The 15,833-nt window shown below is 46.3% G+C and overlaps 1 protein-coding gene across 1 annotated transcript in view; it reads left to right on the forward strand.

Annotated features, from left to right (window-relative positions):
• The first annotated feature begins 390 nt into the window (after nt 1–390).
• The window catches only part of acss2l (acyl-CoA synthetase short chain family member 2 like), a 65,109-nt gene continuing 49,666 nt past the window's right edge, over nt 391–15,833 (forward strand). Inside the window, exons 1-2 of the mRNA XM_078215724.1 lie at nt 391–744; nt 6,522–6,717. Coding sequence (XP_078071850.1) covers nt 615–744; nt 6,522–6,717 — 326 coding nt within the window. The 5' untranslated portion in view covers nt 391–614. The remainder of the gene's footprint in view (nt 745–6,521; nt 6,718–15,833) is intronic.

The following is a 15,833-nucleotide window of genomic DNA, read 5'->3' on the forward strand; positions in this document are numbered from 1 at the left end:
GCATGTTTGTATCAGAGAGAGAGAGGCTTGCCCTTGTGCTTGGGAGCCGCGCAGAACACACACACCTATAGGTTTTAGGTTCTGTACAAGTCGTCACCTGGAAATGCCAGAGGGAAGCTGTGTGGAAATGTTGCCAGTGCAGTGCCTAAAGACAAATCAAGCCAACATGCTGAAATTCTTGATATTCTTGTCTCCCCAACATTGCAACTTGATTGCTTAATAGGAGGTGAGGCTTTCTAAGCTTGCGATTGGATAGTCCAATCTTCAGACCACATCACCATATAACCTGGTGGGTGGCACCAGGTATTGCGAGAACCACTCAAGTAAGCAGCAAATAAAGGGGCCGTCACGTACTTATTTTGTCTTTAGCAACATTATGCAATGCAGTGCTGTATTGAAATGTATCCGAAGTTGCACAGACCTATGCACTTGTGCCGTTTGACAGAGCTTTGTGTTTGAAAATAAGCCCTCAGTCCTGTTGCACTGTCTGCCAGGAGAGTGAGCTAGCCTGCCAGGTAGACGGGGCGGAGTCTGCGGGGGAGGTAGTGAGTGTTGTTACTCCGAGCTGTGTGCTCCATGCAGTCTCTGCTGGAGAGCTGCCCCTCCAGGTCAGCATGACTTCCGAAAGACTTTCCGCCACCAAGCTGGTTTACCACCCGGACCGAATTATCCAGCCAGACGCTCACGTTCCAGATTTGGAAACGTACAGGAGGCTGTACAAGAAATCAGTTGAAAACCCGGGAGGTAAGGTACTTTCAACAACTCAAGAGTCGAGCTGACGAAATCCAAATTGGGCATTAAATATTCGCCCATCTTTCCACTGTAAGTACTGGTGGTGATCTAAGGTCGAGGTGTTTGTTCACCCAGGCTCTTTCATTTGGTGTTTTGTGTGTGGTTTGATTCAACCGCGCTCCAAACTTCAGAGACTTCTGCCTCTCTCTCCAGGATAGCCAGTATTCTGTGCTGGGGACAGCAGGCAAAGCAATTTTCTCAATATCTGGAAGGCTCTTTGCAACTTTGTCTAAATGCCTTCACCTGTCAGCGCCCTGACTCTGCAATTCCACTCCTTTCCTCCCAACCTCACACCTCTTACACCCAGTCTGTCATCAACTGTCTTCATTGATCCTTATGTTAAATTTTGTTTGCTAACCCTCCCCTCGTAAAGCACACTTTATTGCATTGAAGGTGCTATATAAATGCAAGTTGTGAAAGTTTTTGCCGTTGTCTTTTTTTGCAATTTAACCTCAGGAATGACATTAGGTTACCATTGCTCAGAACCTGAACTGGACCAGCCGTAAAAATACCACAGCTAAAAGAGCAGGTCAAAGGCTAGGAAACATTCTTAAGCCCCAACCCCCCTCCCCCACCCCTGCCAACCCTCACCCCAAAGCCTGTCCACCATTTACAAGGCACAAGTCAGGAGTGTCTGGGAAGAGTGTCCTGGCAGACAGCATTGCAGTGAAGCAGTCTGGGAAGAGTGTCATTGCAGACAGTATCACAGTGATGCAGTCTGGGAAGAGTGTCCTTGCAGACAGTATCACAGCGATGCAGTCTGGGAAGAGTGTCCTTGCAGACAGTATCACAGCGATGCAGTCTGGGAAGAATTTTGTTGCAGACAGTATCACAGTGAAGCAGTCTGGGAAGAGTGTCTTTGCAGACAGTATGGCAGTGAAGCAGTCTGGGAAGAGTGTCAAAACAAAGAACGATACAGCACAGGAACAGGCCCTTCGGCCCTCCAAGCCCGTGCCGCTCCCTGGTCCAAACTAGACCATTCTTTTGTATCCCTCCATTCCCACTCCGTTCATATGGCTATCGAGATAAGTCTTAAACGTTCCCAGTGTGTCCGCCTCCACCACCTTGCCTGGCAGTGCATTCCAGGCCCCCCCCCCACCCTCTGTGTAAAATATGTCCGTCTGATATCTGTGTTAAACCTCCCCCCCCCCCCCTTCACCTTGAACCTATGATCCCTCGTGAACGTCACCACCGACCTGGGGAAAAGCTTCCCACCGTTCACCCTATCTATGCCTTTCATAATTTTATACACCTCTATTAAGTCTCCCCTCATCCTCCGTCTTTCCAGGGAGAACAACCCCAGTTTACCCAATCTCTCCTCATAACTAAGCCCCTCCATACCAGGTAACATCCTGGTAAACCTTCTCTGTACTCTCTCCAAAGCCTCCACGTCTTTCTGGTAGTGTGGCGACCAGAACTGGACGCAGTATTCCAAATGCGGCAGAACCAACATTCTATACATCTGCAACATCAGACCCCAACTTTTATACTCTATTCCCCGTCCTATAAAGGCAAGCATGCCATATGCCTTCTTCACCACCTTCTCCACCTGTGACGTCACCTTCAAGGATCTGTGGACTTGCACACCCAGGTCCCTCTGCGTATCTACATCCTTTATGGTTCTGCCATTTATCGTATAGCTCCTCCCTACATTATTTCTACCAAAATGCATCACTTCGCATTTATCAGGATTGAACTCCATCTGCCATTTCTTTGCCCAAATTTCCAGCCTATCTATATCCTTCTGTAGCCTCTGACAATGCTCCTCACTATCTGCAAGTCCTACCAATTTTGTGTCGTCTGCAAACTTACTGATCACCCCAGTTACACCTTCTTCCAGATCGTTTATATAAATCACAAACAGCAGAGGTCCCAATACAGAGCCCTGCGGAACACCACTCGTCACAGGCCTCCAGCCGGAAAAAGACCCTTCCACTACCACCCTCGGTCTTCTGCGACCAAGCCAGTTCTCCACCCATCTAGCCACCTCCCCCTTTATCCCATGAGATCCAACCTTTTTCACCAGCCTACCATGAGGGACTTTGTCAAACGCTTTACTTGCAGACATTATCACAGTGAAGCAGTCTGGGAAGAGTGTCCTTGCAGCCAGTATCACAGTGATGCAGTCTGGGAAGAGTGTCCTTGCAGACAGCATCAAAGTGCTTTCTGGGAAAGAGAATTGCACTAATTCAGACCCTCTAAGAGAAACATAATCTCCTCATTTCGGTCTTAAATGGAAGATCTTAAATTTTTTGTCCTGCTCCCAATCGCACCTGAGAATGAAAGCCTCGGCGGAGTATCCACCCTAGCCAGTCTTGGCAAGATCCTGTGTGTTTCAATAAGATCACATCTCATTCTATTAAACTCTAATGGTTTTAGTTCAACCTGTTCAACCTTTCCTCACATGATAAGTCCCTTATCCCAGGAATGAGTCGAGTGAACCTTTTCCGAACTGCTTCAAACACAACTATATTGTTTTTCAAGATGAACATCTAATTTCAGATGTGGTCTCACCAAGGCTCTGTACAGCTGCGGTAAAACTTCCCTGCTTTTATTTTCCATTCCCCTTACAAATAACATCAATATTCCTTTTGTCTTCCTGATCACATGCTGTACCTGCATATTAATATTTTGTGATTCATGTACCAGGACACCCAGATCCCTCTGTAACACCGTGTTTTGCAATATCTCTCTATTAAATAGTCTACTGTTTTTTTATTATTCTTCTCAAAGTAGGCAAGTTCACATTTTCCTACATTATACTCCATCTGCCAAATATTTTGCCCCTTCACGTAGCCTGTCCTTATCCCTTCGCAGACTCTCTACCTCCTCTTGAGAACTTACTTTCCTATTTATCTTGGTGACATTGGCAAATGTAGTTATCATGCATCCGATCCTTTCACCCAAATAACTGATGTGGATCGTAAACAGTTGAGGCTGCAGTGCTGATCCCTACAACGAAGGCTGGGACATTGATGTTCCCAGGACATCGCTGCAGGAGTTCCTCAGTAGTGTCCTAGGCCTAACCCCTTTCGTCTGCTTCATCAATGACCTTCCTTCCATCATAAGGTCAGAAGTGGAGATATTTGCTGATGATTACACAATGCTCAGCACCATTCATGACTCCTCAGATACGAAGGTAGTCCATGTCCATTTGCAGCAAGACCTGGACAACATTCAGGCTTGGGCTGATTAAGTGGCAAGTAACATTAACACCACACAAGTGCCAACCAATTACCATCTTCAATAAGAAAGAATCCAACCATTTCCCCTTTACATTCAATGGCATTACCATTGCTGAATTCTCCACTATCAACATTCTGGGGGTTACCATTGACCAGAAACTGGACGTGCCATATACACACTGTGGTTACATTAGCAGGTCAGAGTCTGGGAATGCTGAGTAAGTAGCTCACTGAACTCTCCAAAGCTGGTCCACAATGTACAAGGCACAAATCAGGAGTGTGATGGAATACTCTCCCCTTGCCTGAATGAGCACAGCTCCAAGGGCACAAACTTGACACCATCCAGAACAAAGCAGTCTGCTTGATTAGCATCCCTTTCACAAACATTCACTCCGTCCACCACTGCCACTCAGTAGCAGCAGTGTGTACCATCTATCAGATGCACTGCAGGAACTCACCAAGGCTCCTTATGCAGCACCATTCAAACCCAAGGCCACTATCATCTAGTGGGGCGACAGCAGCAGATACATGGGAGCACCACTACCTGGAGGTTTCCCTTCACGCCACTCACCATTCGGACTTAGAAACGTGTCGCCGTTCCTTCTGGGTCAAAATCCTGGAACTCCCCCTCCTAACAGCACTGTGGGTGTACTGACACCACATGGCCTACAGCAGTTCAGGAAGGCAATTCACCACCATCTTTTAAAGGGCAATTTGGGATGGGCAATGAACGCTGGCCTAGCCAGTGAAACCCACAATCCTTGAATGGATAAAAAAAACTCTATGCCTGTTACAATTTGTGAACTCTAAAAGGACCCATTTATCCCGACTGTCTGTTCCCTGTTCGGTAACCAATCCTCTATCTGTGCTAATATGTTATCCCCTACACCATGCAATCTTGTGTAGTAACCTTTGATGTGGAACCTCATCAAATTCCTTCTGGAAATCTACACCACATCTACAGGTTCCCCATTATCCACCCTGCTCATAATCTCTAATAAATTAGTTTGTTGCCTGGAAATAGACACTTCAATAGTGTATCATGCTTTATTTAACTTTCATATCCAGCCTTGGGTGATGCATCCATCTCACAAAGAGTGTTTCTTTCTCATTGGGATAAGTCTTTGCTGAGAGTTAATAATCTCTTTAAAAGTTTGCCAGCGCAATTGGCAGTACTGTTCTACCTTATAACCTAGTTTCCCCAATTCATTTTAGCTAGATCTGCTTTTATACCCTCATAATTACCTTTATTTAGAGGTCAGACGTTCATTATTCTCAACTCCTGCCTCTGCAAAGCCTGTCCACTGTCTACAATGCACAGATCAGGAGTCTGTCGGGATACTGTCCATTTGCCTGGTTGAGTGCAGCTCAAGCAACATTTAAATACCTCGACACTATCCAGGACAAAGGAACCCAGTTGATCGGCACCTCATCAGTTTTCCTAAACATTCACCCCTCCGTGACTGGTGCACTATGATTGCGCTGTGTATTTTTAAATAATTTGTTCATGAGAGGCGGGCATTGATCACTAGGTCTGTATTTAATGCCCATCCCTAATTGTCTTGAAAAGGTGGTGTCAACCGTCCTCTTGAACTGCTGCAGTCCTTGCAGTGTAGGTACATCAGCAGTGCTGTTAGGAAGGGAGTTCCAGGATTTTGACCCAACAACAGTGAAGGAATAGCAATATAGTTCCAAGTCAGAATGGCGTGTGGCTTGGAGGGGAACTTGTAGGTGGTGTTGTTCCCATGCATCTGCTGCCCTTGTCCTTCTATGTAGTAGAGGTCCTGGGTTTGGAAGGTACATGAGAATATAATCATAGAATCATAGAATACCTACAGTGCAGAAGGAGGCCATTTGGCCCATCGAGTCTGCACTGACTCTCCGACAGAGCATTCCACCCAGACGCCATCCCCGTAACCCCACATACTTACCCCACTAATCCCTCTAACTTAACCATCTTGGGACACAAACAACAATTTACCATGGCCAAACCACCTAACCTGCACATCCTTGGAAACCAGAGCATCCAGAGGAAACCCACACAGACACGGGGAGAATGTGCAGGCTCCACACAGACAGTGACCCAAACCCGGAATTGAACCCGGATCCCTGGCGCTGTGAGGCAGCAGCGCTGACCACTGTGCCACCGTGCCGCATATCTTTCTGCAAGTTTCTCTCCAAGCCACACATCACCCTGTCTTGAACCTGCATCACCGTTCCTTCAATGTTGCTGGTTCAAAATCCCAGAATTTCTTAGCTAACAGTTCTGTGGGATCACAAAATAATACAGCAGTTCAAGAAAACAGCTCACCACCACTGTCTCAAGAGCAACGAGGAATAGGCAATAAATGCTCTCTTTGCTGGTAAAGTTCGCACCCTCCGAATGAATGAAGAAAAAAGTGGCAATAATTATCATTACCTTCATGACTAGTCACGGATAAAATAATTTTAACCCATTGCAAATTACTGGGAAACAGCACTGCTTGCAAAAAAGGTCTGTTTTATTACTTGCAGATTCATATAATTCTCCCCTTTTCTGAACAGAATTCTGGGGCGAACTTGCTAAAGGGTTTTACTGGAAAAGCCCTCCGACAGGATCAATTCTAGATTACAATTTTGACGTGACAAAGGGGAATGTGTATGTGAAGTTCATGGAAGGAGCAACAACGAACATCTGCTACAACCTCCTGGACAGAAACATACAAGAAAATGGCCAGGGAGAGAAAATAGCATATTACTGGTAATCAAGGTTTTATATTTTCTCTTATATGTTTAGTTATCTATATATTATTTCAGTTTTTAAAAAGATAAACGCGTCAAAAATAGTTGTGGATCCAGCAGATAAGAAATGTTCTAAACATAGCTTTTGCTTGGACCTTAATGGGAACAGTTAGACAAAATAGTCACTTTATTAATTCAGGAAATTCCTTCACAAGATGAATGTTCCATTTTCTGTGAAAGACACTAACTAATATTGGAGTGTGCTATTTCAGCCAGTGGTAACCTGATGGTAATTAACCCAAGTGGTTCATGTGAGAGAATAGTGTGAAAGGCAAGAACTGAAGGGTAAATGCAAACAAATGGAATGAGAGGAAATGGCTTGATCTGGATGGTTAGCACCAGTATCACTCTTGTGGACTAAATGGTCTCCATGAAGTAATGTCCAGAATCTCTATGTCGCATTGTACTGGGAGGTTATTTGAAAGCGGTTACTGGGTTGCCCAGTGTTACTAATTTCCTTGTAAGGTTCTTGTTGAGGCACGTGAATAGGTCACCAGGATGGCATCGCAGCTGCAGCAAGTACGTATGAGCTCGGTGCTGGGTGATATGGGCCAGCAGTAAAATGATAGAGGGGTGAAAAGAGAATCCAGGTTCTGACCCTTGTCTGTCCCTTCAACTTCGATTCACCACATTGTTTTTTTTTCATAGAGTCCCTGCAGTGCAGAAAGAGGCCATAGAGGAGCTTTGGGGGCCACATTGCGGCAGGCGGGTCGCCGGTTCAACAAGTCTGATCTACACCCTGCAACTATCCACTTATGGTGCACATGGTTTATAATCTATGACTAACCCCACCATAGTCATTTCTACTCTAATGGAAGGAATCCTGATCTTCATTACCCACATTAATGCTCCCTGAAACTTTTTCTGAAGCAAAGCTTCATGTCTGGTGGACCCCTTGACCTTGCCCTAAGCCCTACACAGTCAAGGAATGACACAATCAATACACTGTGCTACCATTCACAAATCTATGTATTTGCTGAAACATACAGTGTGTTCGAACCTATAGAAGCAATCAACCTTTACTAAAATTGATACACATTTTTCAATTTGAAAGCACGTTTGAAAATGGATCATATTCTGCAACACAGTTAATGCATTTGGTCCATCTGGTGTAGGTACACCCACAGTGCTGTTAGGGAGGGTGTTACAGGATTTTGATCCAACGACTGCGAAGGAACATGATATATTCCCAAGTTAGGATGGTGAGTGGTTTAGAGGGGAAATTGCAGGCTGAAGTGTTCCCATGTATCGGCTGCCCTTGTCCTTCTAGATGGTAGAGGTCGCAAGTTTGGAAGGTGTTGTCGAAGGAAAATCAGTGAGTTGCTGCAGTGCATCTTGTAGATGGCATACACCACTGCCACTGTGCATCATTGGTGGAGGCAGTGGATGTTGAAGGTGACACATGGGGTGCCACTCAAGCAGGTTTCTTTGTCCTGGATGGTGTTGAACTTATTCAATGTTGTCGGAGCTGCAGTCAACCAGGTATTCCATCATACTGACTTGTGCCTTGTAGATGGTGGACAGGCTTTGTTGAGTTGGTAGGTGAGCTACTTGCTGCAGGAGTCCCAGCCTCTGACCTGCTATTGTAGCCACAGTATTTATATGGTTAGTCCAGTTCAGTTTCTGGTCAATGGCAACCCCCAGGATGTTGATATTGGGGGATACAGCGATGGTAATGCCACTGAATGTCAAGGAGAGATGGTTAGACTCTCTCTTGTTGGAGATGTTCTTTGCCTAGAACTTGTGTGGCTGAATGTTGTTTGCTATTTATCAGCCCAAGCCTGAATATTGTCCAGGTCTTGTTGCATTTGAACATGAACTGCTTCAGTATCTGGGGAGTCGTGAATGGTGTTGAACATTGTGCAATCATCAGCAAATATCCCCACTTCTGACCTTATGATACAGAGAAGGTCTTTGGTGAAGTCGCTGAAGATGTTTGGGTCTGGGATGTTGCCCTGAGGAACTCCTGCAATGATATCCTGGGACTGAGATGACTGACCCTCCAGCAACCACAACCATCTTCCTTTGTGCTCAGTATGACTACGACCAGTGGAGAGTTTTCCCTCAGATTCTCTCTGGTTTCCATTTTGTAATGGCTCCTTGATGCCACAATCAGTCAAATGCTGCCTTGAGATCAAGGGCAATCACTCCTGTCTCAATTCTTGATTTAGTTTTTTTGTTCATGTTTTGACCAAGGCTGTAATCTTCACCAAATCCCTCACCTCACAAACCATTCCGGTAAACCTCCTCACAAAGATACTCCCATCTTTTCTGTTGTGTGATGACCAGAACTAGATCCATTACTCTAGCTGTAGCCACTTTCCTGCTTTTGTACTCAGTACTTCTATTTAGGAGGCACATGATCGCAAATGTATTAATCTCTCAATGATCTTTCAGCCACTTTCAATATTTAAGCACACAAAACCCCAGACCCCTTTGTCCCTGCACACTCTTTACAAATATGCCCTGAAGCTTACATATCTTTTTGTATCCTTTCTGCAAAACTGTATCACCTCACACTTCTCTGTATTAAATTCCATCTGCCACCTGTCTGCCTGTTGTGCGAGTCTATCTATTGTTGTGTTGCAATCAATTGCTCTCATCCTCATTGTCCGCCAAACCTCCAACTTTGGTATCATCACAAATTTTGAGACTTTAGTCTGTATTCAACATTCAACTAAGTGGGGCGGCACGGTGGCACAGTGGTTAGCACTGCTGCGTCACAGCTCCAGGGACCTAGGTTTGATTCCCGACTTGGATGACTGTCTGTGTGGAGTTTGCACGTTCTCCCTGTGTCTGCGTGGGTTTCCTCCGGGTGCTCCGGTTTCCTCCCACACTCCAAAGATAGAACATAGAACATTACAGCGCAGTACAGGCCCTTCAGCCCTCGATGTTGCGCCGACCAGTGAAACCAATCTAAAGCCCCTCTAATCTACGCTATTCCAATATCATCCATATGTTTATCCAATAACCATTTGAATGCTCTCAATGTTGACGAGTCCACTACTGCTGCAGGCAGGTCATTCCACGCCCTTACTACTCTCTGAGTAAAGAACCTACCTCTAACATCTGTCTCAATTTAAAGCTATGTCCCCTCGTGTTAGCCATCACCATCCGAGGAAAAAGGCTCTCACTATCCACCCTATCTAATCCTCTGATCATCTTGTATGCCTCTATTAAGTCACCTCTTAACCTTCTTCTCTCTAACGAAAACAACCTCAAGTCCCTCAGCCTTTCCTCATACAATTTTCCCACCATACCAGGCAACATCCTGGTAAATCTCCTCTGCACCCTTTCCAACACTTCCACATCTTTCCTATAATGTGGCGACCAGAACTGTACGCAAAACTCCAAATGTGGCCGCACCAGAGTTTTGTACAGTTGCAGCATGACCTCCTGGCTCCGAAACTCAATCCCTCTACCAATAAAAGCTAACACACCGTGCGCCTTCTTAACAACCCTATCAACCTGGGTGCCAACTTTCAGGCATCTATGCACATGGACACCCAGATCCCTCTGTTCATCCACACTACCAAGTATCTTACCATTAGCCCAGTACTCTGTATTCCTGTTACTCTTTCCAAAGTGAATCACCTCACACTTTTCCGCATTAAACTCCATTTGCCACCTCTCAGCCCAGTTCTGCAGCTTATCTGTGTCCCTCTGTAACCTGCCACATCCCTCTGCACTGTCTACAACTCCATCGACTTTAGTGTCATCCGCAAATTTACTAATCCATCCTTCTACGCCCTCATCCAGGTCATTAATAAAAATAACAAACAGCAGTGGCCCCAAAACAGATCCTTGCAGTACACCATTAGTAACTGAACTCCAGGATGAATATTTCCCATCAACCACCACCCTTTGTTTTCTTACAGCTAGCCAATTCCTGATCCAAACCACGAAATCACCCTCAATCCCATGTGTCTGTATTTTCTGCAAAAGCTTACCATGGGGAACCTTATCAAACACTTTGCTGAAATCCATATACACCACATCAACCGCTTTATCCTCATCCACCTCTTTGGTCACCTTCTCAAAGAACTCAAACTGTGCTGACTATCCCTAATCAAATTATTCCTTTCTAGGTGATTATAAATCCTATCTCTTATAATCCTTTCCAAAACTTTGCCCACAACAGAAGTAAGGCTCACCGGTCTATAATTACCAGAGTTGTCCCTACTCCCCTTCTTGAACAAAGGGACAACATTTGCTATCCTCCAGTCTACTGGCACTGTACCTGTAGACAATGACGACACAAAGATCAAAGCCAAAGGCTCTGCAATCTCCTCTCTCGCCTCCCAGAGAATCCTAGGATAAATCCCAACCGGCCCAGGGGACTTATCTATTTTTACCCTTTCCAGAATTGCTAACAACACCTCCTTATGAACCTCAATCCCGTCCAGTCCAACAGCCTGCATCTCAGTACTCCCCTCGACAACACTGTTTCTCTCCTGTGTGAATACCGACGAAAAATATTCATTTAGTGCCTCTCCTATCTCTTCAGACTCCGCGCACAACTTCCCACTACTGTCCTTGACTGGCCCTAATCTTACCCTAGTCATTCTTTTACTCCTGACATACCTATAGAAAGCTTTAGGGCTTTCCTTGATCCTACCTGACAAAGACTTCTCATGTCCCCTCCTGGCTCTTCTTAACTCTTTCTTTAGGTCCTTCCTGGCTAACTTGTAACTCTCAAGCGCCCTAACTGAGCCTTCACATCTCATCTTAACATAAGTCTCCTTCTTCCTCTTCACAAGCGATTCAACCTCCTGAGTAAACCATGGTTGCCTCACACGTCTGCTTCCTCCCTGCCTGACGGGTACATATTTATCAAGGACGCGTAGTAGCTGTTCCTTGAACAAGCTCCACATTACAATTGTGCCCATCCCCGGCAGTTTCCTTCCCCAACCTATGCCAGCTAAATCTAGCCTAATCGCATCATAATTTCCTTTCCCCCAGCTATAACTCTTGCCCTTTGGTATATACCTATCCCTTTCCATTGCTAAGGTAAACGTAATCGAATTGTGGTCACTGTCACCAAAGTGCTCACCTACCTCCAAATCTAACACCTGGCCTGGTTCATTACCCAGTACCAAATCCAATGTGGCCTCTCCTCTTGTTGGTCTATCTACATACTGCGTCAGGAAGCCTTCCTGCACACATTGGACAAAAACTGAGCCCTCTAATGTACTCGAACTATAGCTTTTCCAGTCAATATTTGTAAAGTTAAAGTTCCCCATAACAACTACCCTGTTACTTTCGCTCCTACCCAATATCATCTTTGCAATTTTTTCCTCTACATCTCTGGAACTTTTCGGAGGTCTATAAAAAAACTCCCAACAGGGTGACCTCTCGTTTCCTGTTTCTAACCTCAGCTCAAACTACCTCAGTAGACGAGTCCTCATCAAATGTCCTTTCTGCCACCGTAATACTGTCCTTGACTAACAATGCCACACCTCCCCCTCTTTTACCACCTTCCCTGCACTTACTGAAACATCTAAACCCTGGAACCTGCAACAACCATTCCTGTTCCTGCTCTATCCATGTCTCCGAGATGGCCACAACATCAAAATCCCAGGTACCAACCCATGCTGCAAGTTCACCCACCTTATTCCGGATGCTCCTGGCGTTGAAGTATACACACTTCAAACCACCTTCCTGCCTGCCAGTACACTCCTGTGACGCTGAAACCTTATCCATGACCTCACTACTCTCAACCTCCTGCACACCGGAGCTACAATTCAGGTACCCACCCTCCTGCTGAATTAGTTTAAACCCTCCCGAAGAGCATTAGCAAATTTCTCCCCCAAGACATTGGTATCCCTCTGGTTCAGGTGTAGACCATCCTGTTTGTAGAGGTCCCACCTACCCCAGAAAGAGCCCCAATTGTCCAGGTATCTGAATCCCTCCCTCCTGCACCATCCCTGTAACCACGTGTTCAACTGCTCTCTCTCCCTATTCCTCTCCTCACTATCACGTGGCACGGGTAACAAGCCAGAGATAACAACTCTGTTTGTTCTAGCCCTAAGCTTCCACCCTAACTCCCTGAATTTCTGCCTTACATCCCCATCCCTTTCCCTATCTATGTCTTGAGTGCCTATGTGAACCACAACTTGGGGCTGGTCCCCCTCCCCCTTAAGGATTTCGAAAACACGATCCGAGACATCATGGACTCTGGCTCCTGGGAGATAACGCACCAATCGCGAGTCTCTCTCGTTCCCGCAGAATCTCCTATCCGTCCTTTTAACTATGGAGTCCCCAATGACTAATCCTCTACTCCTCTCCCCCTTCCCTTCTGAGCCACAAGGACAGACTCCGAGCCAGTGACCTGTACACCATGGCTTACCCCTGCTAAGTCATCCCCCCCAACAGCATCCAAAAGTGTACTATCCCCAATTTCTACTACATTTTTTTTTTCTGCCCCCACTTGAACGGCTCCCTGTACCTTGTCAGTCTGCTCATCCTCCCTTTCCCTACCCTTCTGAGCTACCGGGCCGGACTCTGCGCCGGAGACACGTCCACTGTTGCTTCCCCCAGGTAAGCTGCTACCCCCAACATTACTTAAACAGGGGTACTTATTTTTAAGGGGCACAGCCACTGGGGTACTCTCTAGTACCTGACCTTTCCCCTTCCCATTCCTAACCGTGACCCACTTGTCTGCCTCCCGTGGCCCCGGTGTGACCACCTGCCTGTAACTCCTCTCTATCACCTCCTCATTCTCCCTAACCAGACGAAGGTCATCGAGCTGCAGTTCCAGTTCCCTAACGTGGTCCCTTAGGAGCTGCAACTCGACGCACCTGGCGCAGATATGGACGTCCGGGAGGCTAGCTGACTCCAGGACCTCCCACATCCGACACTGAGAGCAACAAACTGGCCTCACATTCATAATTCCCCCTTTCTTCCAATGACACAGGAAAAACTATCTAAACCTATCCTGCCTCTGCCTGTTTACTCCGAAGCCCGATGAGCCAAAGCCCTTTAGCTCTCACTCTGCTCCCTGCTCACTCTGCTGCCCGCTACAACGCTGCCCGCTGGATAGTGCGGCCTGCTTTTAAACATCCCGCGCGCTTAAAAAAAAAACAAATTTTCTTCCCGGGTCACCCCGCGCCCGGCTACTTCCGCTTTTCCCTTAAAGTTAGTAACAAAGAAAGATGTGCTGGTTAGGTGCATTGGCCATGCTAAAATTCTCCCTCTGTGAACCTGAACAGGCACCGGAGTGTGGTGACTAGGGGATTTTCATCGCAGTGTGAATATTCGCCTACTTGTGACTAATAAATAAACTTTACTTTACTTTAACTCATTTATCAAAAAAATGAGTAGTGGGTCCATCACTAATCCTTGAGAACACCACTATCTACCATCCTCCAGGCTGAAAAACAACCATCTCCCATGAAAATATAATTCTTAACTATAAGTAGCTAGGGCATTACCATTGACTAGAGACTGAACTGGACTGAGCCTCAGAAACAAGGTAATCTGGTCTGCCAGTGTGTTGGTGGCGATGTGTCAGATGGATAGATAATTCCATTAAAGGGCTAACTGTTTTAAAGCACCATTGAGATTTGACTCTGGGTTTTCATTCTTGAGCCACGCAGAGAGAACTGGAAAAGATTCCCGGCTTGGCGGTCCTGCCTCAGGAGAAAGTGCCCACAAAGGCGGGATCTTTATTGCCTGAGATCAGAGTCAGGCCAGCCCACTCAGGAAGAAATGTGGGGGCAGCCAACGAGGCTGCCATGTACCGAGGCCCTCCAGCCCTCACCCCTCACCCTCTTCACCCACCAAACTCTCCCCATACCCTATACAAGCCACCTCGTGCCCATCACCCAGGCTCTTGGACCCCTCATGTGCTCTATGCCAAGCTGTGCCCTTATACCCGCACTCCTAGGTCCCCCATGCCCCCTGTATGAAGCTCTGCCCCTTAACCCGTACCTCAGAGCTCTCATTCCCCTATGCCAAGCTCTGTCTTTCCACTCAGCCCATATGTTCTCTGGGTGACACGGTGGCACAGAGGTTAAAACTGCTGCCTCACAGCGCCAGGGACTCGGGTTCAATTGGCATGTCAGCTACAACTCTCACCAACCTTTACAGATGCACCATAGAAAGCATTATTTCGGGTTGTATCACAGCTTGGTATGGCTCCTGCTCTGTCCAAGATTGCAAGAAACTACAAAAGGTAGTGAATGTAGCCCAATCCATCCAGCCTCCCATCCATTGACTCTGTCTACACTTCCCGCTGCCTCGGCAAAGCAGCGAGCATAATTAAGGACCCCATGCACCCGGACATTCTCTCTTCCACCTTCTTCCTTCAGGAAAAAGATACAAAAGTCTGAGGTCACGTACCAACCGACTCAAGAACAGCTTCTTTCCTGCTGCTGTCAGACATTTGAATGGACTTACCTTGCATTAAGTTGATCTTTCTCTACACCCTGGCTATGACTATAACACTACATTCTGCACTCTTTCGTTTCCTTCTCTATGAACGGTATGTTTTGTCTGTAAAGCGCACAAGAAACCATACTTTTCACTGTATGTTAATACATGTGACAATAATAAAATCAAATCAAATCAATTCCTGGCTTGGGTCACTGTCTGTGCGATGTCTGCACCTTCTCCCCATGTCTGCGTGGGTTTCCTCCCGGTGCTCAGATTTCCTCTCACAGTCCCAAAGATGTGCAGGTTAGGTGGATTGGCCGTGCTAAATTGCCCCTTGAAAGATACCTATGTTAGGTAGATTAGCTATTGTAAATGCGTTGGATTATGAGGAGAGGGCAAGAGGGAGGGCCTGGGTGAGATGCTCTTTTGGACATTCGATGGGCTGAATGGCTTCTTTCTGCACTGTAGGGATTCTGTGTCCCCTCATGCCCCCATGTCAAGCTCTGCTCTTCCCCTTCTTATGCCACCATGTCACAATTTGCCCTTCCACCCACCCTATATCCCATATTGCCTGATAACAAGCTCTGTCTTTCCACCCACCTTCTACTTCCCTTATGCCCAATATGCCAAGCTCTGTCACTTCCATGCCCATTGACTCACTGTACACTTTCTATAACCAATGAACATAATAGCATATAC

This window comes from Mustelus asterias, chromosome 7, assembly GCF_964213995.1.
Source record: "Mustelus asterias chromosome 7, sMusAst1.hap1.1, whole genome shotgun sequence".
In the NCBI taxonomy this organism is placed as follows: domain Eukaryota; kingdom Metazoa; phylum Chordata; class Chondrichthyes; order Carcharhiniformes; family Triakidae; genus Mustelus; species Mustelus asterias.